Source organism: Nannospalax galili, unplaced genomic scaffold (genome assembly GCF_000622305.1).
Source record: "Nannospalax galili isolate Female #2095 unplaced genomic scaffold, S.galili_v1.0 scaffold944, whole genome shotgun sequence".
In the NCBI taxonomy this organism is placed as follows: domain Eukaryota; kingdom Metazoa; phylum Chordata; class Mammalia; order Rodentia; family Spalacidae; genus Nannospalax; species Nannospalax galili.
The window spans coordinates 1045794-1069239 of NW_008352899.1; the positions used below are offsets into that span (position 1 = coordinate 1045794).

Consider the following 23446-nt stretch of genomic DNA (forward strand, 5'->3'; position numbering starts at 1 on the left):
CTGTCATGTTTTTTTTTTTTTTTTTTGGTCTTTTTGAGACAGGGTCTTCCTGTAGCCCCAGCTGACCTGGAACTCACTATGTAGACCAGGCTGGCCTTGAACTCACAGAGATCTGCCTGTCTCTGCCTCCCAAGTGCTGGGATTAAAAGCGTGTGCCACCACGCCCAGCTTTGTTTTTTTTCTTTTTAATTTGAAATAAACCTTTAAGCAGTTTCTGAGTCAGGACAGCCCTGATGTGTAGACTCTCCTTTCCAACGATCAAGTCACAGCTGGGAATGCCATGCAGGGGAAGCCATCTCCTTAGGTGCAAGAGATTTGGCTCCTGTCTTCTGGCCCAGCAGATGTTGTCCTCATAGTTCTTCCAGAAGGTTCCACTCCGTAAAATTTAGGTTCTCTGAGATATGTCCTCTGGGAGCATCATAAACCAAATAGGTGCAGCTGAGTCACAGGATCGAAGTGTCTTCTGGTAGCCTTAGTCATGTGTGTGTGTATGTGTGTGTGTGTGTGTGTGTGCATGTGCGTGTTCATGTGTGTGTGTGTGCGTGTGCATATGTGTATGTTGATATATTTGAAAGTGGCTCTGTGTATGTGTGCCTGGATGGATGGATGGATGGATGGATGGATGGATGATGGAGTATGTGTGGACTCTCTGTCCTGGACACTCCAGTTCCAGAAAGTTATTATTCAGAGCAGCGCTGGACTCTTCCACATGGGAGCAGCATTGGACTCTTCCACTTGGGTTTGGACTTGACCCTGTGCCTAGGTAGGTCCGGGTGATATGAATGGCACCGCTGTCCCTGACTGCGGTTGTGGCTGCTGCTGCCCTTTGCGTCTCCGAGAATTGGACCCTGGCTCCTCGCTGTCCTTCCGGGCCAGGTTCCTGTTGGCATTCTCCCTCCGGCCCTGGCCCCCCTTCCTCCTCTTCTGCCCTGCAACAACCAGACAGGTGCGGGAGAATCAACAAAGGATGCAGAAGCCCTGAGTTGCCTAAAGGACTTCAGAGGGGTGTTGTGAGGAAATTGAGTGGGAAGGGAATAGGGGTCACCTCAAGGCCTCGGGCCAGCAGCCACTTCAGAGGACCTTACAGCATGAATACTGAGAAACAGTCCCAAGAGCCTTTTCTCCATCCAGATCCAAGGCATATTCAAGACACCCTCTTCTTCCTCAGACCTTGGATCCTGAGGGCCCTAGAGTATTTCCTGGCTGTTCCTGCAGCTCTTGGGACAAATGGGGTAGTTCCCACTCCCTGCCACTCACCAGCCACCCCTGAGACCAGTCGAGTGGGCAGTGTCCACCTCCTTGCTAACGGCAGGCTGTATGGCCTGGTTTGAAAAGCCCCCCATCTCTGGGGGTTAGCCCCCCCCCCCCCCCACTGCTAGCATGCATGTCCAGCCCGGCCTCCAGGGACCAAGTCTGGCCTCCAGGGACCAGGCAGGACTCAGAGGTGACTGGCCTCCAGGGAGGCCGGTTCAGCTCACCCTCGGGACACGGCGTCCTGCGCACTGTGCACTTCCGGGTCTCCTTGGTGTTGGAGCAGGCAGCGTGGTCTCCCCCAGGAGCGTGAAGCACCCTGCGTGTCCGCTCCTCTGTGCCCTTCCGGAAACCACACAGCTTCTTTTTCTTGGAGCAGGGCCCCCACGGGGACCACTCGCCCATTTCACATTGGGCTGGCAAGAGGAAAGGTAGGAGGGAGGGAAGAAGAGAGAAGGGGCCCCTCTCCTGGCCCTGCATGTCCCAGCAGAGCCTCGCCCACTTGCCATCCACCCGAACCTCGGGCCAGAGCATCTTTAGAGGGTCTCAGAGAACCTCCAGAAGGTGGATGTACTTCTTCTTGCCCCAGTCCCTTCGATCTCTGATCAGACTCCCACCAGCCCTTCTGCCCTTGGCACTCTACTTCGGCACCCACCGCTTACCAGGACTGCTGCACTCCGTGGTGCCGTTGGCTGCTGTGGAGCCCTCAGGACAGTCCGGATAGCAGCGACCTTTGTGCAAGTACAAACCCTCCTGACACTTGGTGCAGAAGTTATGGCTGAAGCAGGCCTCGCAGTGCTCAATTTTGCATTCTGAGGGCAGAACTAGACTGAGGTCTGGTGCAGGCCAGGATGGATACATCATCTCATCCCCAACTCCAAAGCCTGCCACCCACACCCACTCAACAAGAGGCCAGGATCTTGTCCTAGAGTTAGGTTTCCTACAGAGGAATCTTTCAAAGAGGTGAGAAAGTGGGAGAAGAGGAGAGGGGAGAGAGGACATTGAAGTAGCCATCTTGAGTGTTGACTGGGACTCTTGTCAACAACAGGCAACCAGAACCCAAACTCCTGTCCTGGTACCCAAGGTGAGGCCCAAGGGTTTCACAGGAGGAGGGGCCTCTCTGGGCTTGGTGTGGGACTGTTTTGGGGTCTCCTGGCACTCCAGAGCCCCCTGAGCAGAGTGGAACTGAAGACAGAATGAAACTCTGGCAATAGCTGTGTGGGCACCCCTTCCCCCACTGCTGGGCATCCTCAGCACCCCAGCCCTAGTTCTCCTCCTGCCCAGAATAGAAAGAATCTGCTCAGAGAAGCGGGAGCATTCCCAGGGCAAATTCCTCTCCCTGTGCAAGACCAAGTTCCAGGAACCCCTTGATTGGACTCCTGGGTCCCTCCCTACCTCCTCCTGCCAGCTCCCTCCTCTGAGAGAGGTGGGCAGAACAGGGCTTGGCTGGAAACAGGCAAGCCTTCTACCACCTCCCCTCCCCAGTCTGGGTAGGGCTGGCTTCCTCCAAGTCTCTGGCACCTGAAGGCCCAGCTGCCAGTCTCCCAAATGCTGGCACAGCCAGGAACCCCTTTTCTCTAACACCCTGTGGCCCAAGAGGGCAGCTCCCAGGGGCCCACCTCAACCTATGAAGCTCTTTCGGACCTTTCTCCTGTGGCTTAATCTTAACCTCCACCCCCCCTCGACATTCAGGCTTAGATTCTTAGGTTTGGTTGCCAATACAATAAGAACCCAAATAATAATAGCAGCTACCAATTATTGAGTGCCAGACACCAAGAGGCTTATAGGTGTGTCTCACAACAACTTGAGAGAGAAAAGCTAATGCTCTTAATTTAAAGATGAGCTGTCAGGAGGCTGAGGTGCACTAAAGGTCAAACAATGAGCTAGTAGCCAAGCTGAGATTAGAGCTCAGTAGCCTAAGCTGGTGCCATGTATTTCCCCTCTGAGCCTCTAATTCATCAGCTTTAAGAGGGTACCATCTTTTTGGCCTAGCCTCCCTCCAAAAGCTGTTGGGAGGCTCTGGGACCCGAGATCTGGAGATGTATTCTATACTCCAAAGGCACTGAACTGAGGGAGGGAACGCTGGTATGGTGTAGCTGGTTGGGTTCACTTGGTGTCCCCCAGCATGTCACAGTTGCAGTTCCAGGGATGGAATGGAGACAGGATAGAGTGTGCCTTGCAACACATGGAACTGTGGCTGGGCTGCCAAAGCAGAGCAGAAACCAGGAGGAGAAGGTAAAAGAGCAGACTGGCTGAACTTCAGTTCCCTGAAGCCAGTAGGAGCTAACAGTGGCCAGTGGGTGTAAGATGGGGAAGGTTGAGGGTCTCAGAAGCATCTTGGTGGCTGGGAGACAGATGCACAGGCTATGGCAATAGTCTAGGAGACAGGAGACAATAGGAAGGACAGGAACGGTTATTGAGTAGGGTAGGGGCAGCACAGTGAGGGATTGGCGCTCAGCGCTCTGGCTTGACTGATGAATTGGGACACTCAGAGTGACCTGAGAGAACAGAAGTAGATACAGGTGTGGAAAGAGAAGATGAGGTTCTGGCTTAGACACAGTGGAGATCATGGGTAAAGCATCTGTGGTAAAGTCTAGGCAGTTGGATATTTAAATCAAGAGACCCATCCTCTTTCCTTTGTGGCCCTCTACACTTCTCACTGGCAATCAATCATTCAGAGCACCCTCCCCACCCAGGGTTCAGACCCTCCCCAAACCCACCCACACTCACTGATACACTTGTTCATGTCGGGGTTTCGAGCATCGAAATATCCAGGTGGGCAGGATGGCAGGCAGACACCTATCTGCCGGATGTCGTTTCTCTCCAGCAGGATGAACAGCTTGGGTGAGCACTTGAGGCAGCCGTTGACTTCTGAGCACAGCTCACAGCCCTTGGCACAAGCCCGGCTCCCCTCAGCACTGACTGTAGGGTGGGGGTAAAGGTGACAAGGCAGTTGAAGGGGAGATTGCATCTTCCCAGGCTCCCACAAGGATGGGAGGTGAGCTTATGGGGGCTTTATTGCACAGAGAGAACATGTATCTCAGAGGTCAGGGCCGGGTGGGCAGCTCTTTGCAAAGCTGTTTTATGCACAGTCCCAGAACCCAATCCAGGGAGTTAGTGTAGATGTTTGGAGCCAGGACATCCATGGATCTGTACCCCTCCCTCCCTGCCTTCAGCACAGCCTGAATCCTATAGGCTTGTTCCCTGACCCCAGAGATGAAACTAAAGCTGCACCTTCCTAGAACTTAGTCCAGTTCTCCAAAAGGAGGAAAATGTAGCCTCAGGTACTGAAGGAAGCTTTTCAATCTTTGATAAAATTTTAAAATCAAGAAGAGATCAACTACCCAATGACTGAAAGATGATGGAAATAACCTGTAGCTAGAATAGTGATCTCAACATGGGGGAGATTTTGATCCTTGGGGGACATATTGATTTTGAAACAGGACCTTGTGTAGCCCAGGCTATCCTCAAACACTATGTAGCCAAAGACAACCCTGATCCTCCTGCCTCCAGCTCCTGAGCACCAGGATCACAGGTATTCACCAGCACACCCAGTTTATGAGGTGTTGAGGGCCTTGCTTAAGCTAGGTAAGCACTCTACCTGCTGAACTAGATCCCTAGCCCTAGAGACTTTTTTTGATCTTCATAGCGGAGAAGTAGGTTGCTACTGGTATCAAGGAGGTAGAGTTCAGAGAAGTCCTCTGAACATTCTCTAATGCATGGGGCATCCCTGGACAAAAAGAATCATGTGGCCCAAAATATCTATCGTGCAGAATTTATCTACTATTATTTTTTATGCATATGCGTGTTTTGCCTACATGTGTGAGTGCACCTGTGTTATGCAATGACAGAAAGGGTATTAGATCCCCTGGAACTGGAGTTAAGGGTGGGCGTTAGCTGCCATGTTGGTGCTGGGAACTGAACCCAGGTCCTCTGCAAGAGCAGCCAGTGCTCTTAACCACTGAGCAATCTCTCCAGACCTACTGTGCTGAGTTTGAAACACCATGGCTTAGCACCCTCCTCAGAGGCAGTGTGACTTCTCACAGCAGCGTTGAGTCTCAGAGCTTTCATTCTGTTCCCACATTCACTTGTTCAGCCCACACTCACACATCCCCTCCCATATGCCATGTGCAGGGTGAGCTCAGGGGTCAGGGGAGCAAATAAAACAAAGGAACTGGCCTTCAGTGTGGCAAACACTCAGCAACAGGTAAACACTGACAGCCCCAAGCAAGCAGCATTGGACTCAAGAGACTGGGAAAGACTCATGCCTGTAATCCCAACATTCAAGTGGCTGAGGCAGGTAGATTGAGGGTCTGAGGCCAACCTAGGGCTACATAGCTAGACCCTGTCTAAGAAAAAAGGAAAAGAAAAAAAGGAGGAGGAAGAAGAGGAGGAGAAGGATCAGGAGGAAAGAGGGGGAGAGGGAAGAAAAGGGGGAAAAGAAAGGATTCACAAAGGGGGTGCTATGGGGCTCCTTCTTGAAGGAGTAGTTGAAATTTGTCCTTTATGAAGTAGAAATAAGGGTACTGGAAGGAACAGGACCAGACAGGTGCAAGATGATCTGCAGATAATTGGGGTGAAGGTGAGAATGTGGGGAGGGAATGATGAGAGATAAGGCATCTTATCTCTGCATAACGCTAAGGAACTTGAACGTGAATCCTGCAGGTGGCATTCCCCAGAGAGTCTGCTTGTTTTTAATAGGATTCTTCCAAATGTTAACAGGATACAGGGACAGAACGTTATGGCATTAGGTGAGACCTGGAACCAGTGAGTGAAACTAATCTAAACAGGATTGTTTTCTGTTTATTTGTTTGCATAGAGGGTGGGTACGGTGTATCGTGTGTGCATGTAAGGGTGCAGGTATGCATACTTATGTGTGCGCATGCAGAGGCCGAGCAGGGCATTAGCCGTCTTCCTCTGTAACTCTCTGCTCCATTGCGTTGAGATAAGGTCTTTCACTTGACCTGAAGCTGGCTGCTTTGGCTAGGCTGGCCTGGCCAGTGAATACTCAGGACCTGCTTGTCTCTGCCCCCAAATGCTGGAGTTACAGGAGCACACAGTCACGCTTAGCTTTTAAGTAGGTGCTGATGATTCAAAGTCAGGTCTTACCATCCTCCTGTCTCAGCCTCCCAAGACCTAGGATGACAGACATGTACCACCACAACAACCTTCAGGAGGATTCTTTCTTTCAGGTCCATTTGCAGCCCTGATTACAGACCTGTACAGAGCGACTCTCCAGGAGTGAAAAGAGTAAACTGCACTTCTCATTTTGGCTGCAAACCATTTGCTTTTGACATTTTTCTTTGAAACAGAGTCTCAGCCCAGGCTGTCCTCAAACCCCTGTGTATCTAAGGCTGGTCTTGAACTCCTGATCCTTCTGCTTCTACCTCCCGAATGATGGGATTATAGGCATGTGCCTCCACCCAGTTTTATGCAGTTCTGGGAACTAAACCCAGGGCTTTATGCATGTTAGGCAATCTCTCTACCAACTGAGCTACCTTCCCAGCCTGATTTTTTTTTTCTTTTGAGATAGGTCTCACACTGTAGTCTACACTATCCTGGAACTCACTATGTCACTATGTATCCCAGGCTGCCTTGAACTTGAAGTAGCTTTCCTGCCTCTGTCTCCCAAGTTCTGGGGTGAGAGGTATGAGCCACCACATGCATCCTATTATTAGTATTAATCCTCGTTCTTATAGATGAGGAGATGAAGGAGTTAATTACTGGGCCACAATTCCTCAGCCAGTGTGTGTTCCAGGCAGAGACAAGAGCAGCATACGGGAGGCAGATGGAGTATGGTATGAGGGAGTATGGAATCTGAGCTCCGCTGACTTCTTTAATATGAAACTTGTTTGCATGGAGTCAGAGTTAATGTTCACTTAGTGAAATTAGGCATCACTTTCATTTTGGATGGTTTGCTCATTGCTTGGGCAGATCTACATGCAGCAACACTGCACTGGAGGAGTCTTTGGGCCTTCGTTCAGCCGTGTGAGGAGTATGCGGGTCATTATAGAGTTTAGGGACCACTTCCATTTCATTAAGCGCTCTCTGACTACTCTGTTTTTTTGCTTTAGTGTCAATGACTGGGGCGATCCAGGTGTCCTCCTGGCAGTTCTCACAGCACTGTTTTGATTTGTTCTTTCCTTTCCTTTTTGTTTTTTGTTTTCAGTACTGGGGATTGAACCTAGGGCCTTTCACATGCCAGGTAAGCACTTTACCACTGAGCTACATCCCCAGCCTTCTTTTTAGTTTTTACTTTGAAATAGTCACCGTAACTTGCCCAGGTTGGCCTTGAACTTGCTTTATAGTCCAGGCTAGCCTTGACTTTACGAGCTTCCTGCCTCAGCCTTCCGGGTACTGGGATTCCAGGCCTGCACCATGAGGCTCAGCTCTCTATAAGAAGATTGCTGTATTCATTTTCTATCCGTAGCATCTTTGTTAAGGATAGATCTGCAAAGACCTTCCCATAGCCCCAATATCTTGTGTCCACTGAGCCTCATAATCACCGTGTCTTTTTCCTCTACACTGTTATTGGCACTGACTGAGATAGCATGGCGCAGGCAGAGGAGGAACATAGCAAAATGGAGGAGAAGCAGGGCCAGATCAGGAAGAGCCTCAAACCACAGAAAGGCTCGCAGACACTAAAGGCAGCTGATAGGAGGTGCGGTCAGGACTCTCTTTAGAATGACTGCATGGTACAGTAGACGGTGAGCTGTCATCGTGGAGAAGGGTGGAAGCAGGAAGAACTCCAGAACAGGGAAGTGAGCATGGTATCACACACCTGTAATCCAGCCCTCTGGAGGCTGAGGCAGGAGACTTTCCAATCTGAGGCCAGCCTAGGCTACAGAGTGAGACCCCATTTCAAAAAGAGAAGAGCTAGGGAAAAACAAGAGGCAGGAAGGCGGCAGAGCCCACAAGACTGGGTGATGGGTCACATGTGGGTGTGAAAGACAAAGTATAATTCAAGGTGGCTTTGAGACACTGAACTTGTATAATAGAGAAGCCGTTAGTCCTCCACTGAGGCAGAGACCCCAGGAAGAGGAACAGGCCTGGATGGGAAGATGAGAAGAGGCTTAGACATACTGAGTGGTCAGTTCCTATGGGACACCCAGGGAAGGTGGCCATCAGGCAGAGGGATCATCAGGTCTAGAACTCAAGAGAAACAATTTGGCTGAAGATTGAAATAGAAAACAGTCATTCAAACTAAGCAGGACAACAGGCATGGTGTTATAGGACTATAATCCCAGTACCTGTGAGACAAAAGTATGAAGATCAGGAGTTCAAGGCCACTCTTGGCTATATAGCAAGTTGTAAGCTAGCCTGGGCTATATGAGACCCTGCTTCAAAGAAACCCAAACCCAACTAAACCCAAACAACCCCCTCCCTACCTTATACACATTCAAGAAGGCTGAAGGGCCCATGAGATGGCAAAGGGAGTGTTGTCTTAGAAAGTGGGAAGGGAGCCAGACAGCTAAGAGAAGGAAAAGGACGGACCCTGAAAAGCATACTGCATCACGGGAGCCATGAGAAGAGAGCGTTCATTGTAAGAGAGAGGCACCAAGAAACCAGTGCCCAGTCAAGTGAGGAATTAGCAGCAGACATAATTGGTGACCCCAATGGGAGTGGTTTCAGTGGGATGAGAGAGAGGGCAGAGGGCAGAGGGCAGGGCTGAGTGGTAAAGGGGTGAAGGAAGGAGTTTAGTGAGCCAGTAGCACCTTTGCTTTCAAGAAGGTAACTGTGAAGAGGGGTGAGCTTGGGGATCAGTGCATAGCCTGCTGATGCTGGTTAAATCCCTTGGAGCGGAAGGGTAGAGGGACAAGTTCCAGGTCATCCCCTGGCAGCTTCTGTGTTCACTAGAGAAGCAGAGGGAGGGGCACTTGAAAAGAGGAGGGGGAATCTTGGGGAGGTGGAAGTAGGCAGAGTGGGGAGAGCAGCCAAGTTAAAAGGGGGAAAAATCTTCAGGGCAGGACTGGAAGGAGACCAAGACCGTTAGTGGTACCTGATTGTGTGACCTTGAGGCATGAGGAGGTGGGCATGATGACAGCCAAACACCAGTGGGCTGAAGAGTGAGTGGAAGGGAACGCTTCTGGAACAAAGCAGAACAAAGACAGAGTCATCCCAGAACTGGGGTGGCTGAAGCAGGAAGATTGCCATGATTTAAGGCCAGCCTAGACTAGAGTGAGACCTTGTGTCAGAGAAAGAAGGGGAGGAGAAGAGAAGAAAGGAGAGAGGAGAGGAGGTGTTGGATGAGATTCCAAGAGTCAGAGGCAGAGGAATGGATGTAATAAGGACCCAAAAAGATGGGAAGGTCAGGATACAGAGTTGAGGTGGTGGGATAGGCTGGGTAAGAGGAGGAACCAGACGCTGGTGTCAGGGGCAAGGACCTGAGGGCTCTAAGCCCTGTGAAGGTTTGGAGGCTCAGATGTAGGGGTTCAGTGATGGGCAAGGGTCAGCTTGGCGAGCCAAGAGATGTTTACAAAGGTGGAGCCAGAGACTCTCAGCCTGGTGAGGCACAGTGGTTTCAGGGAGGGGATGGACAGCCATAGGAGGGGGCTCAATGGGGACAGGGCTGGTGCTCAAACACGGGACTGTGATGCGAGGATCCAAGGAAAATGGTGCATGTTTGAGGGATGTATAAGGATACAAAGGGAGCAGGGGCTGGGGCTGTAGTCCAGTGGGTAGAGATCTTGCCTACCATGCACGAAACCCTGGGTTCAAACCACAGCACAACATAAATCAGGTGTGGTGGTCCAAGCCTGTACCACCAGTACTCAGGAGGTGGAGGCAAGAGGATCAGAAGTTTAAGGTCATTCTCAGATATATAGTGAGTTACTGGCCAGCCTGGGCTACATGAGACTTTGTCTCAAAAAAAAAATAAAGATTTAAAGGGGAAACTGAGACTCATTCATTCCCCAGGCGTTCACTGCACACCTAACAGGTGCCCTAGCTGGGTGCTGGAGTACAGCAACAAAGACCCAGCCAGCACTGGGGAAGCAAAGCTGGCACTGTGGCTGATAGCTGAAGAGGAGTGGTTCTGGGCATTTGCTCCCTGAGCCAGCTAGCTAGGGAAAGGAGTGTGCTCACAGGAGGAAAGCCTATGCAAAGGCCCTGAGAAGCTGGATGCCCTGGAGTGTCACAAAAGGAAGACTAGACTTTGTCCCACTGTTGAGGAAAGGGACCAGGCCAGGCCCCCACCAGCTGCTTTCTGTGATGAACAGGCCCAGGGCTGTGGGCCTGGCTAGAGAGGCTTCTTGGGCTCATGGAGGGGAAGGGGCTCAGAAGACAGCGCCTCCTTCCTGACTTCACACCCTACACAGCCTCACCATTCCCACTTGGTCCTCCACTCCCTCTGCCCCTGTCCCCTCTGCTTGCCAGCCCGCTTCTTCTGGGAAGGGAGGCAAAGCTGTGTCTCCTTGGTGCCCTTCCTGCCCTGGGCCTCCATCAACCCTGTGTAGAACCCTTTCAAGCTGTGGTTGTAGGCTGGGGATATGGCACACAGTGGTAGAGGCTTGCTAGCTTTTGTGAGGTCTTAAGTTCAATCTGAAGTATGGGGGTGAAGGGAGTTGCTGTCTTTTTTCTGAATGGGAGCCCAGGGAAGGAGTGAGACTCATAAGGGAGGGAGCTCTCTGGTGTAGGGCTGAGGGGATATAGAGCCTCAAGGGGGGAGGGGTAGAGTGGGCATAGACCATGGTGAGTACCCCCTAGACTGTGGGGAGTGCAGCTGGACAGAAGATGGGACATAAGTGGGCTGGGTCAACAGGGGGTGACTGTGGGATTAACGGCCATGGTTGTGGGGCATGGTCCAGCTTTACAGAACCTAGATTCAGTAAGAGAGGCCTAAGACGTGTTGATGGGCTAGGAGGACAGAGGGCCAGGCCTGGGGAAGGAGAGCAAGGAAAAGCAGCAAGGGCCTTTTCGGAGCTGGGTCTGCTCCTGAGGTTCCCTGGACCCAAGGTTGTCTGATGCACATTCACTGAGCCCAGAGAGTTGGAAGTCTAACTCAAGTGGGAGCATGATACCAACCCTCCATGTTTCCCTATAGGGCCAGCCTGCTCATCAACACGTTTCCCCCCGTCAGCTTCCTGAGGCTGATCCAGATTTCCCACATGGAACCTTCTTGGTGGTGCTTATCAGCCACAGCTTAAGGAGTGCCCCCAGCATTCTGCTCCACCCTGCAGCATCATCTCCCCAGCTCAGTGCAACCCCAGGCAGGGTAGATGGGAGCTCCATCTGGATGGCCTCTGCAACGTTCTGATGGGTGCTGCCTTCCTGTGGGACAGAGTCCACCACAGGGGCAGGGGCAAGTACTCTGTATTCTGTAGAACTAAGGGTTAATCTGGCTCCCAGCTTCTGGTTTCACCCACTTCTAAAGCAGACACCCCAGGCTCCTATGTGTCCTCCTGTCCCAGTTTCATAGCACTGGGCTGAATCTCAAGATCCATCTGCCATGTGTGAGGGAGTAAAGAGGGAGGAGCTCTCTCTTCCTCCTCTTCCTTTTTTTTTTTTTTTTTTTTTTTTTGAAAACAGGGTCTTCCTGTAGCCCCAGCTGCCCTGGAACTCACAATGTAGACCAGGCTGGTCTTGAACTCACAGAGATCCACCTGCCTTTGTCTCCTGCGTGCTGGGATTAAAGGCATGCGCCACCACGCCCAGAGATTTATTTATTTTTATTGTATGTGTATGTGTGTTTGTCTGCATGTATAGAGCGGCCTCGAACTCACAGAGATCCACCTGCCTCTGCCTCCCAAGTGCTGGAACTAAAGGCATGCGTCACCACGCCTGGCTCTCTTCCTTTTTTATTGGGGTTGGGGACATAGTCCAGGCTAGCCTCTCTATGTAACCTATATAATTTAGGCTAGTCTTGAACTCGCAACAATCCTGCTTCAACCTCCCAAGACCTAGGATTACAAGCTTGTACCGCCATGCCTGTGTCTGCTGGTTCTCCATACAGTTTGCTGAGGGACCACAAAGTGGGAGCTGGGTAAGGGAAGAGGGACTCAGAGCACAGGCAGTTAGAGGGGTGCAAGCTGAGGGGTTGCTCTGAGGCAGTGAGAAGGGACAGGACTATGGAGGGTTCTGGAATCAGATAAAAGGAACTGAGGAAAGGGGTGCTCAACGTAAGGTCTAGGGGAGGGAAGGAGGGCTTAGTGAGGTGCAGGAACACAGGAGGGGGTAAGGACCAGAGAGGGAGGGAGATGCTTCTCAGCAAGTGGGGGAAGAGAGGGGACTCTGCCAAGGAGTTTCGTGACCCATGACCAAAGGGATGTCCTTTCCCAACTCTCTCACTCCATACTGGGAGACTATCTCTCAGATCTAAAGATTGGGCACTTCCAGATCCAAACTGGCATAGGGCTCAGTTCTTGAAGGTGGTTACAGGCTGACACCTTGGGATGCTGACATGCCCAAGAGGGACGTCAAACAGTCAAAAGCCAGAGGCTCCTCTGCACAGTGAGCCCACCTCTGCAGCTGGCCACTGCTCAGTGACCTCCCACATATGCCTCAATCCAACTTCCCTCTCCTGTTGCCCAGAAATCATAGCACAAAATGGTCCACACCATGACCTGCATCCTGAAGTCTATGTGGGGCTTGATGCTTTACAAAGGTTATTTTTTGAAAAAGAGGAGGCTGCAGAGGTGACTCTGCAGGTAAAAGCATTTGCAACACAAGTACTGCTAGTGTGTGCATCTGTATAGGAAATGGGAGGCAGGAACAAGAGAATCTCCAGAAGTTTGTGGGCCAGCTAGCCTGGCTCATAGTGTCAGAGACCCTGTCTCAAACAACCTGGAAAGGTGAGAACTGACACCTCAAGATTGTCCTCTGACCTCCACAGCTGAGTTGTGTCATATGAGGCCCCCATCCCACATGAACAAACACACAAATAAATAGCAAACAAACAAAAAACAAAGAGCAGCCAGGTAAGTTGGTGCACACCTTTGATCTCAGAATTTGGGAGGGAAAGGCAGCTGGATCCCTGTGAGGTCAAGGCCAGCCTGATATACATACTGAGTTCCAGGACACCTTGGGCTACAAGAAGACCCTGTCTCAAAACACCAAACCAAACAAACACATGTAAATATATGGGCCGGGCTTGGTGGCATACACCTTCAGTCCTAGCAGTCAGGAGGCAGAGGCAGGAGTATCTCTGTAAGATCTGGTCTATGCAGTGAGTTGCAGGCCAGCCAGGGCTCTAGGGAGACCCTGTCTCAAAAAATGTAAATATATATTTACATATATATCTAGGGCTAGGGTGTGGCTCAGCAACAGACTGCTCTCCTGGCATATGTAAGGCCCTGGTTCAATCCCCAGCACCACAAACTAACCAGCTGTGTACCCATATCTGTCTCTGTTATCTACCAGATGCCTGGCTGCTCTCTTGTCCAGTGATACCACAGCCAAGACTTTGATGATCATCAAGTAATGAGGACTGGGTAACATCACATACCCTGTGCTGGGTGAACTTCAGTCCACTGGCAACCTTCATGGCATCTGAGTCCTCTCCTCTCCCATCCTTGACTCTCACATCACTCAATAATAAATACTAGTGTACATGCTCCCCACTCAGCCGGATATGGCTGTATCAAAAGCGGGCACATCAAAATCACCATGTCCTACGGCTATCGCTGGAAGCTGGCCTTCTTGAGCCCCACTTGGTTTTCTGTGTGTCAGTTTTACTGACGGGAACCCAGGTCTGATGGTCCCTCTTGTCAGTGGGCATGTGACCTCCGAGGGTAAGCTGGACCTCTGTGCTTGTCACTTGTGTGCGGCTGGCTTCTCTCAGTCACCCCCCCCCCCCCCCCCGCCACCGCCACTGTGTCTTCCTTTCTCCCATTTCAAAAATAGAGGAGACTGATTATAAACCACTAAACCACATCTGGCCTGTGGAGTCCAAAACATTGACCACAACAGAGGCACAGAGAGGAAAACTAAGGCCCCGTTGCTGCTGAAACTTCACTGTCCTTAATTGTTTGTTAAGCTGGGAATTTTCAGCTTCACCAATTCCCTGATCTTCCCTCCCCAGGCTGAGCCCTGGTCTTGGCCACTTCCGTGGAGACCCAGCAAAATGTCACAGCCTCTCAGCTTTCCCTGGCAATCGGGAATCAGTTGGAAGAGAAAAGTGAAGCAAGAAGGAGTTGGGTGAGATTTCAGAAAAACAAGGATGCCTGCGTAACATCCTTGCTGGGGAATGTCGAAAGGGGGACAAGGCCTTGGGCACACAGAGTTCCCCACCTGACTCCCTGTCGGGGGTCACAAGCATACACTGGCCATTCCCTGACATAATGGCCTCTGCCACTGAAGCTCTTAGGCACCTGGGTCAGGTGGGGAGGCTGACAGGTTAACCTTGAGCTTTAGCAAGCTGTGTTTAGGAAGACTGGGTTCATCGGGCTCCACGATGCACCACTGTAAACCTAGCATTGGGGAGACTGAGGCAAGTTCAAGGTCAGCATGATCTACATAGCAAGTGCCACGCCAGTCAGGGCTGCAGTCCAAACTCTGTCTCCCAGCACTGGGAGGCAGAGGTAGGTGGATCTCTGTGAGTTCAGGCCAGCGTGGTCTACATGGAGAGTTCCAGGCCAGCTGGGGTTACAGGGTCTCAAAACAGGACCAAAAAGGAACAGAAAGCAAAAAGTAAAAGAACATTGAACTTCTGTTCAGTGACGAGATTAACCTTTTCTTTCTTTCTTTCGATTTATTTTATTGTTAATAATGTGCATTTGTATGTCTATGCACATAAGTGCAGAAGCCCTTGGAGGCCAGAGCTGGAGTTATAGACTGTTGTGAGCAGCCTGAGATGGTGCTGGGAGCTGAACCAGGTTCTCTGCAAGAGCAGTATACATTGCTTTTTTTTTTTTTTTTTCGGTCTTTTTGAGACAGGAGCTCCCTGTAGCCCCAGCTGGCCTGGAACTCACTATGTAGACCAGGCTAGCCTCAATCTCACAGAGATGCACCTGCTTCTGCCTCCCAGGAGGCATGATCACCACTGCTGGCAGCAGTGTGCATTCTTAACCACTGAGCCATCTCTCCAGGGTCTCTCACTATAGTCCAGGCTGGCATCAAACTCATAGCAATCCTCTCACCCAGCCTTCTGAGTGCCGGGACCACAGACTTGCTTTTCTTAAGTTCAGCACCTTCTAGTTCCTTACATGGGAAGGTCATTGCTGACTCCGGAGGGCAAGATGCCTGCCACCCTGGAGTCCCACAGGCCTGGTTTAAAAGCCACATGATGAGAGTGTCGCTCACCCTTCCCTGCTGTACTGTCCCTGTCTACAGTGATCTAGAGGGGGCATCAGGTAGCTGCTGCCCACATGTGCAGAACCTTTGCCCAACGGTCTGCAGGTCAGGGAGGTGTCATCAAGACCTGAGCCTGGGATGGGGAAATGGGCATGCTGGGCAGTGTTTCTGTCCCCAGGAACCATTGCCATGGATACCCTACAAAGCTGGTACTAGGTCAAAGAGCCGCCTAGGCAGAAAGCAGAGTCTACAAGAGGATGGAAAGTCAACAAAGTGAGCAGTTTACAGAGCAGCTCTCAACAAATGAACCCACCCACCGAATAATCCACAGTCCTCACCAATCCACTGCATAATCTACAAAGCAGGGACAAACCAAAAGCCATTTGAGAAGAAAGCTGCCCTAGGCCCCCAGTTCCTGGCCCCACCCACACCAAGGCCAGCGGTGGGTCAGCCAGATGGTGTACTGTACTCACTCCGCCTCTGCCTCTTGCCCTTGATCCCTCGGCTGCCCAAAGTGAGGGGCGTCCAGCTCAGAACCAGGGCCACCACACACAGCCCAAGCCGCATAGTCACTAGCCAGCCTCAGGCCCCCAGCAGGAGGGGTGGTCTCTGCAGGGCTCTCACTAAAGGCTCCAAGGCTGGGTCAGTGGCAGGAGGCCCAGGCCTGGGCTGCAGCCCAAATCCACCATAATATGGTGACAGAGAAAGTGCGTGGTGCCTGGTTCTCCATCAGCCCAAAGGGAGGTTCTGTCTTGATTGAAGTCACCTCAGACGGTCACTGGGGAGGTCTGGTTGTCACTCCAGCAGGGAACTACCCCCAAAATGGTCCTGTGATGAAGGAGAAGGAAAGGTTAAGTCCATGGTGCCCTGGAGTCCAGTTTACACCTGCTACTCTTCAATGGGCTTCCTCCCTCAAAACATTATAAACCCAAGTTTGGACACTACAACTCCCTATCTGGCACCCCTGAAGAAACCTCCTCTTACTCCTGTCTCTAAGCATCCTGTATCCCAACACTGGGGCCAGCTACCTAAGTAACTGGAATATGGGGAATACTCAAACCAAACTTGTACATCCCTGGTGATTTCTCAATAACGGGAACCAGCTGGCCCTGCCCCTGACTAATATTGGCCAGTTCTAACTGGAAGTCCTTCTGTACATCTGCCTTATAGACATCATGCTTCTAGAATATCCAGACACTTGAAAAGGAGGTCTCTCTGTCTTTCCATGAATGACTCCTCAGCTTTTTCTTCCCAGTGCTGAGTCACCATCGTGCCTTTTACCTGTCCCAGTGCCCGAAGCTAGAGCAGTGGTGGCTGGCAGGCCAGCAGACTCTGCACAGCTGTCTGGGGTTGGTGGCAGAAAAGGAAGTGAGCCCCCACTCTGCCCCAGGCCACAGAAACTCTGACACAGCAGGCCTGGTGGGCCCAGCTTTTGTAAGGGGATAATGCAGCTGCCATGCCTGCCCTGGCCAGAGACACAGAGAATGGCGATAATCCCCCAGCCCTGCGAGCCAGGGCTCTGGACCCGGTGGCCAGGGTGATGGGGGCAGAGGTGTCTGTCCCTCCCTGACTGGTGGATCTGAAAAGGTGAACATCTGAGCCTCAGGGCCTGACCTAAGAATGAGAATGACAGCTCTATTCCTCACTCACTGGGTCACAGGCTCACATCAGATGCTTCCCAACACTGCCTCACACGCTGGCTGGCACATTCACTTAGGCTCACAGGGTGAGCATTTAACCTGTTATCCAGAAAGCTCTGTTCAGTTGTCTTTGAACCAGTAGTCTTGCCTCCCTGAACCTCAGTCTCTTCATCTATGAAATGGGGACGAACCTGACTGGTTCATGGCTGGCTCTAAGCTGTTTTGGCTTACTAATGAGAAACCTGAGATACAAGCATGGAGCACCCCCCCCAACCTCCATGCCCAGTCCACCCCCTGGCCTCCCAGAGGGGCCCCAGTGGAGCCCACCTGCACTGGAGATAAATCATTACCCCCAGAGGGAGTTCAGTACCTCCCTCCGCAGCCTCTCCCCCTGGCTTTGAAGGCCAGACACACTCAAGTGGTTAAGCTGCCTGTGAGAAGTGTTTACATGAGTCTGATGGATCCCACCTGGTGCTGTGGCCGGAGCCAGCGGAGATGCCCCCCACCACCCTCCATGCCCAGTCAGCTGCCACTGCCTACGTACTCCTCCAGCTCTCCTTACTAGTGCCTCTCAGTACCCACAACGTACTCCAGCCCCCACAGTCATGGGTATTCAGCCAAGCTTAGCAAACTGGGGTTCTGAGCCCCAAGCACGGAGCCTCAGAGGCTGGGTGTGGAGCCTGAGGATACAGGCAGAAACTTCAGAGTCAGGCTGCCAGGCTGGCAGGGGCAAACCTTGTTACTTACTAGCTGTGCTCCTTTACTTGCTTAGCTACTCTGAGCCTGTTTGCTTATCTGCAAGAAGGTGGTTTGGGTATAGCTTAGGTAAGCTGGGTCATGAACTGCCCAGAACAGTGCTGGCAAGTTGTGGGGTCTCAGTCACATCCATTATATCTTTCATGAGTGAGGTTTCATCTTGCTACAGCTGTAGATAAAAGAATTTGATATTTTCCGAATCATCTGGGTAGCAAACTGAATGCAAAACCCAGTCTGCCATCACCACATTTGCATTTATCCTTGTGGTTGGTGGCAGTGGCCCCGGATTTGCCTCTAAAGGCAACTACTGTCAGATGGAGGTGTAAGGACTGGGGCAGCCAGGCTCTGCCAGTCCTGACACCTGAAAACACTGCCTCAGACAAGTTGGTGTCAAACCTGGGTCTGTGACTTTGACCTGGTTGTGTGGTCAGTGCCCCTGGGGTCCTTGAGGCTGGGAAGATCTCCTGGGTGTCTCTGTACTCTCAGTGCCCACCAAATGGTGCCTGGTACATCAAGGGTAAGCACTCAGCAAACTAGCTGATGGTAACCCCTTGCTTGCCCTCCTGCCTCTTGACTTCCCCTCATCCTCCCAGTTTCCCCTCCCACCCTGCCCTTACCACACTCACTGGGTCCCCCAAAGTCCCTGTCCGGGAGAGTTTCTGCCCCACCCCCTCCAGGACCTCCAGGAAACCTCAGTCTTTGCTGGGGAATGAGAGGAGGGGCAGCTGGGAACGTCACTGGCTTCTCTTGCCTCTAGGATGGAAAGAGTTTTAAACACTTTGGAGAACTATCTTTATCTTCAGTCTGGCAACGGAGTTAATAGTTCATTCATAGCAGGGCATACAAGCAACAGACAAGCGCAAAGCAGGGTGGGTAAACAGCAGGGCAGCCACCCCATGTGAAGGTTGAAGGTGCTCTGCGACTTAGCTCCAGCTGATCTTGGACAGGAAACAGTACCCCAATATCAACAGGCTGCCTGACATTTTATAGGGATGATCATTGCACGTGGGATAGGGTCTAGAGACCCTGCGGTACCCAGCTCTGGAGGGCCACAGGTCTCAGCTTCAGAGGCTCCCCCTCCCTCCAGCCTCTCTGGGCCCCATGGGGACATGGACATTGTGAAGGAGAGCTGGGAAAGGAGCTGGGAAAGGTGACAACCTTTCAAATGGCCTACATTATTTCTACCATAGGCCTGATTTCCCGTGGGTCTTGGGGTTATTGGAGGCCTCATTACCCAATAGAGTTCTCTACCCCATTGGAAAGAGAGCTGTCTGTGGGTATTGTTCAAGGCCCCAGGCATGGGGCGCATGCAGAATCCCACCTTTAGGTTTCTTTACCCTCCTGCCAGGGCCTAGATCTTTATGCACTCCATAACTGGAGGAGGAAGGTGGGATTAGAGAAACATGGTTCTGTGAGTTTAAGGACAGGAGATTTTTAAATGAGTTTGCTACCCAGGCACTGACTGTTCAGAGGCTGGCCATGGCCTCTGCAGGGAGCTGGGGAGTGTGGGCTGCCTGTGATGGGGGGGGGGGTCCGAGGCTGTGAGCTGGCAGGAGATCACAGGCTAAGCTCACCTGGGTCTGGGAGGGGCAGAGCCACAGGGAGGATCCACACAGGGGAGGGGGACTCAACTGCAAGAGGAACTTAGGGCAGGGACTCAGAACTAAACAGGGGGCTGGGGTAACTTTCACCTTCTAGCCTGCCACAGTCAGGATAAATTGGTATTCTGTCAGATGCCGGATACAGACCCAAAAAATGTAAACCATGTAGATGACTTTTCATTAGCCATCTCCCTCCACCCCCATCGCTAGGACCAGCCATCGGCTGTAGAGGCTCCAGCGGGGGCCGAAGCCTTGCTGGGCTGGGGTGGGAGTGCTTGCCTCTGGGACCCACTGGCTCAGTGTGTCCTCCAGAGCCTCGCCCGGTGCGGGGATCTGGACCATTCCCATCCCACTGCCTGCAAAGCGGAGAAAGAGGCAGGCGCTGATCCGCCCACCCCCAGCGCTCATATCCATTCATCCTCATTCCTCTCTCCAGCACAGGCCCCAACAGGTGCCCAGGGGAGCCGGACCCGCTGTTCCCGGCTATCCCCAGCATCACAGCGAGGTCTTGAGCGAGGGTCTCCCAAGCGGAGCCCCCTCTGTTGTCCCCGGTGCGCGCAGCCCACCTCTCCGGGCCAGCCCACCCTGTGGTCCCTCTGGCCACCAGCTGCGCACCCGGTCGCCGCGCGCCGCCTGCCACGTCGGGCGGGGGAGGACCCGGTCGCCAGCAGCGTGGGACGCGGCCGGAGGCGGGGGAGCCGGGGTCGGGGCGGAGGTGACCGGGCGGGGACCCGGGATGCGGAGGGGACCTGGAGCCCCGGTTGGATCACAGCAGAACGTGGGGATCGGGGTCGGGGACCGAATTAGGGACTGGGTAGCGTCAGGTCGGGGGCCGGGACCTGGACAGGGTCGGGACCCGAAGGAGTTGGCGTCGGGAACAAGGACCGAATCAGGGACCGGGTTGGGGACCAGGTTAGGGACCTGGACAGAGTCTGGGACCAGGTGGAGTTGGGATTGGGGTCGGAGACAGGGACCGAGTCAGGGACCGCGACGCGGTCGAAGATCCGGTCGAGGTCGGGGAAGGGGACGGGATCCGACGTCGGTCTGCGGTCGGGGACAGGGTCAGGGACTGGGATGGGAACCGGGTTGGGGCTCTCCATGGTCTTCCCGGATTCTCGGCTCCTCCCGGACCCGGACTGGGGACCGCGGGGAGCAGGATCCCGGGCCGGGAGACTCACCTGGAGCGGCCGTGGCGGCGGGGCAGCCCTGAGGGGCGAGGGCGAGGCCGTCGGCCCCGCGCTCCGCCCGCCGCCGGGTTGCTCAATCCGCGCCTGGCCGCCAGCAGCTGGGGCCGCCCGGGCCCCGCTGTCCGCCGCCCGCCGCCGCGGCTCTGCGCCTCGCGCCGGGAGAGGGGCCGATCCCCGGCTAGCACAAGGGAGGGAATCCCCCGGCGCAGGCCCACCCCCAGCCGGCCCCCCTGCCGGATCCTCAAGAAAAAACGGACTGGAGCGCGGGGCCGGGACTCCGCAGCCCCCTCCCGCACGCCGGTGCCCGCGGTGGGCGCAGGGACCAGCCCTCTGCACCGCGGCTCTGCGCCTCGCGCCGGGAGAGGGGCCGATCCCCGGCTAGCACAAGGGAGGGAATCCCCCGGCGCAGGCCCACCCCCAGCCGGCCCCCCTGCCGGATCCTCAAGAAAAAACGGACTGGAGCGCGGGGCCGGGACTCCGCAGCCCCCTCCCGCACGCCGGTGCCCGCGGTGGGCGCAGGGACCAGCCCTCTGCACCTTGGCACACGCCCTGGGCTCGCGTCGCCTCTCGCTGCCCTGCACTCGGATCACTGGGGCAGTCACAGCTCTGACAGTAGATGTGGTCTTCTTGGGGTCAGAAGCAGGGGCCCGGGACCCTTGCCAAGACCAGTCCCTCACTAGGAACTTAGAAAGTGAGGAGGGACAGAGCCTACAGAGCTCCCCCACTTCAGGGTCAAACCTTCAGAGCGTCTTCCAGTGTGAAGACCCAAGTGAGGACAGTTCTATATCAGCCTGTCAGAGTGGGTGATTCTAGAAAACAGCTTCTGTCCCAATCCCTGCCCCCTCACTGGGCTGTGTGGCCAGGCCTAAGTTACTTAACCTCCCTGAGCCTCCGTTCTCATCTGTTTTGAGGGTTCAGTGAAATGAAAGATACTGATTCCCGGTTCCAGGCAGGGACTCTAGAAATGTTAGTGTGAGGTGAGAAAGAAAGGGCAATAGACACACCTGCAGTGATCTAATGAAGGCTAAGTCCAACCTGAAGGGGAGGAAGGGAGGGAGGCACAGGTCTGAGGGTGGCAAACAGCTGCCTTCCAGCCTCAGACTAGAAGGGAAGGAGCTCAGAACTGCAGTTACAGAGTTCAGTTCCAGCAGAAAGGATGGCTGACTTGGGGGCGGGGGTAGGGGTGAGTAATGAAGACAGGCTGTGGAATCTCCTTAGCCTCTGGAGAGCCCTGGCTATTGAGCCAAGGCCACAGGTCCCACTACCAAAGGGTAGTGAGAGGGGTAAGAATGGAATGGCCTCTGGGATATGCCGATGGCTAGGGAAGGACAGGGTGACTAGCCAGAGGAAGTGAGCTGCTGGCTTTCAAATGCCCAGTGTCTGGGCTCTCACACAAGTCTGCAGGAGCTGGTCCAGGGCCCTCTGGCCCCCTCCAGAGGCCCTTCCCGCTTCTCTCTGCCCCAAGCCTCCTCTGTGTCTGACCAGCCCTTGGCCCTGCTCTGCACCTAATCAAACAGCCCCCAAATGCTGAAAACACAATGTTTATTTTATTTTATTTTTTTACACACTTGCATAACTCCCTGACCAGCCACGCCAGGCGTTGAGCTTTTGTTTGGTTTTATTTTGTTGCAGAAAGAGAGAGAGGGAGAGAGAGAGGGAGAGAGAGGAGATGAGAGAGAGAGAGAGAGAGAGAGAGAGAGAGAGAGAGAGAGAGAATGCAGCCCTAGAAGCAGAAGCTGTCCAGCCGGGTGTGGGCTCAGGTTTCCCGCCTGAGGAAGTCTGTGGGAGTCAAGGGCTCTGGCTACATGGCTAAGGCTCAGGAATGAGTGTGGAAGGGAGGAAAGTCACCTGGGCTGAGGAGATAGGGGGTCAGAGCAGTGACCCATGGGGGCTCAGGAAAGTACTTTTCTTATTCGCCTGATATATGTGGAGCACTGATTGGCATATGTACATTCTATCGCCTAATTTCCCAACCATTTGAATTTTTCTCTTTTCTTCCCCCCTCTGCCTCCTTTCTTTACATTTTTTTCTTTATTTAATTTTGTGTGGTGGTATGCACAAGCCATAATGCACATGTGGAGGTCAGAGGACAACTTGTGGGATTTGGTTCTCTCCTTCTATCCTGTGGATCCTGGGGTTGACACTCAGGTGATCAGGTTTGGCAACAAGCTTATTTACCTGCTGAGCCACCTCTCCTGGCCCCTCTGCCCTTTCTTCTCCATGTCAATGTGGAACCTCTGAGATAAATCAGGGAAATTGCTCAGAGACACGCAGCCTATAAAATGACTAGAGTCTCTGAAACGAGGTTGTGCTATCCTAACATCACACACTGGATTACTCCACCTAGAAGCATCTTCCCCTATGTTTCTCCTCAGCTTCAAAGTGTCAGCCTGTGAGGAGTGACACCCATCCTGCCTTTGTCTGTGTTCCTGACAGGCAAGGGTTGTATCTGGTTCATCCCTGAGACCCCAGAACCATGGACAAACTCAAGGGATGTTTGGTGGACCAGGCCCTTCTGGCAACCAGGACGGCTTGCCCAGGTAATGCTCAGGCCACATCACTGCTCCCCATACCCAGGTCATCACTCTCCTCAGAAGACGGAGTCAATGGACCCAGGCTGCTTCAGTAGCAGCTGCTGATCAGCAAATGTCCTGTGCTTTGTGTTACCTTCTCCTTGGCAGGAGGGACTGCTTTACCTTACCACCTGCATTGCTACCCTTCCTTCCTTCCTTCCTTCCTTCCTTCCTTCCTTCCTTCCTTCCTTCCTTCCTTCCTTCCTTCC

The 23446-nt window shown here is 53.1% G+C and overlaps 1 protein-coding gene across 2 annotated transcripts; it reads right to left on the reverse strand.

Moving 5' to 3' along the window:
- Nucleotides 1–568: 568 nt before the first annotated feature.
- On the reverse strand, nucleotides 569–20776 carry Rspo1 (R-spondin 1). Of its 2 annotated transcripts, none has more exons than XM_008850207.3 (6): nucleotides 20656–20776; nucleotides 15954–16308; nucleotides 3982–4173; nucleotides 1914–2063; nucleotides 1479–1667; nucleotides 569–929 (listed from the first exon to the last, which is right to left on the reverse strand). In XM_008850207.3, exons 2-6 carry the CDS (start codon nucleotides 16045–16047, stop codon nucleotides 760–762), a joined length of 795 nt encoding a protein of 264 aa, XP_008848429.1. In that variant the 5' UTR covers nucleotides 16048–16308; nucleotides 20656–20776; the 3' UTR covers nucleotides 569–759. The 2 variants fall into 2 exon arrangements, with proteins under 2 accessions (XP_008848429.1, XP_017658001.1); XM_017802512.2 differs by having other exon boundaries at nucleotides 1914–2075.
- Between the last annotated feature and the right edge of the window lie 2670 nt (nucleotides 20777–23446).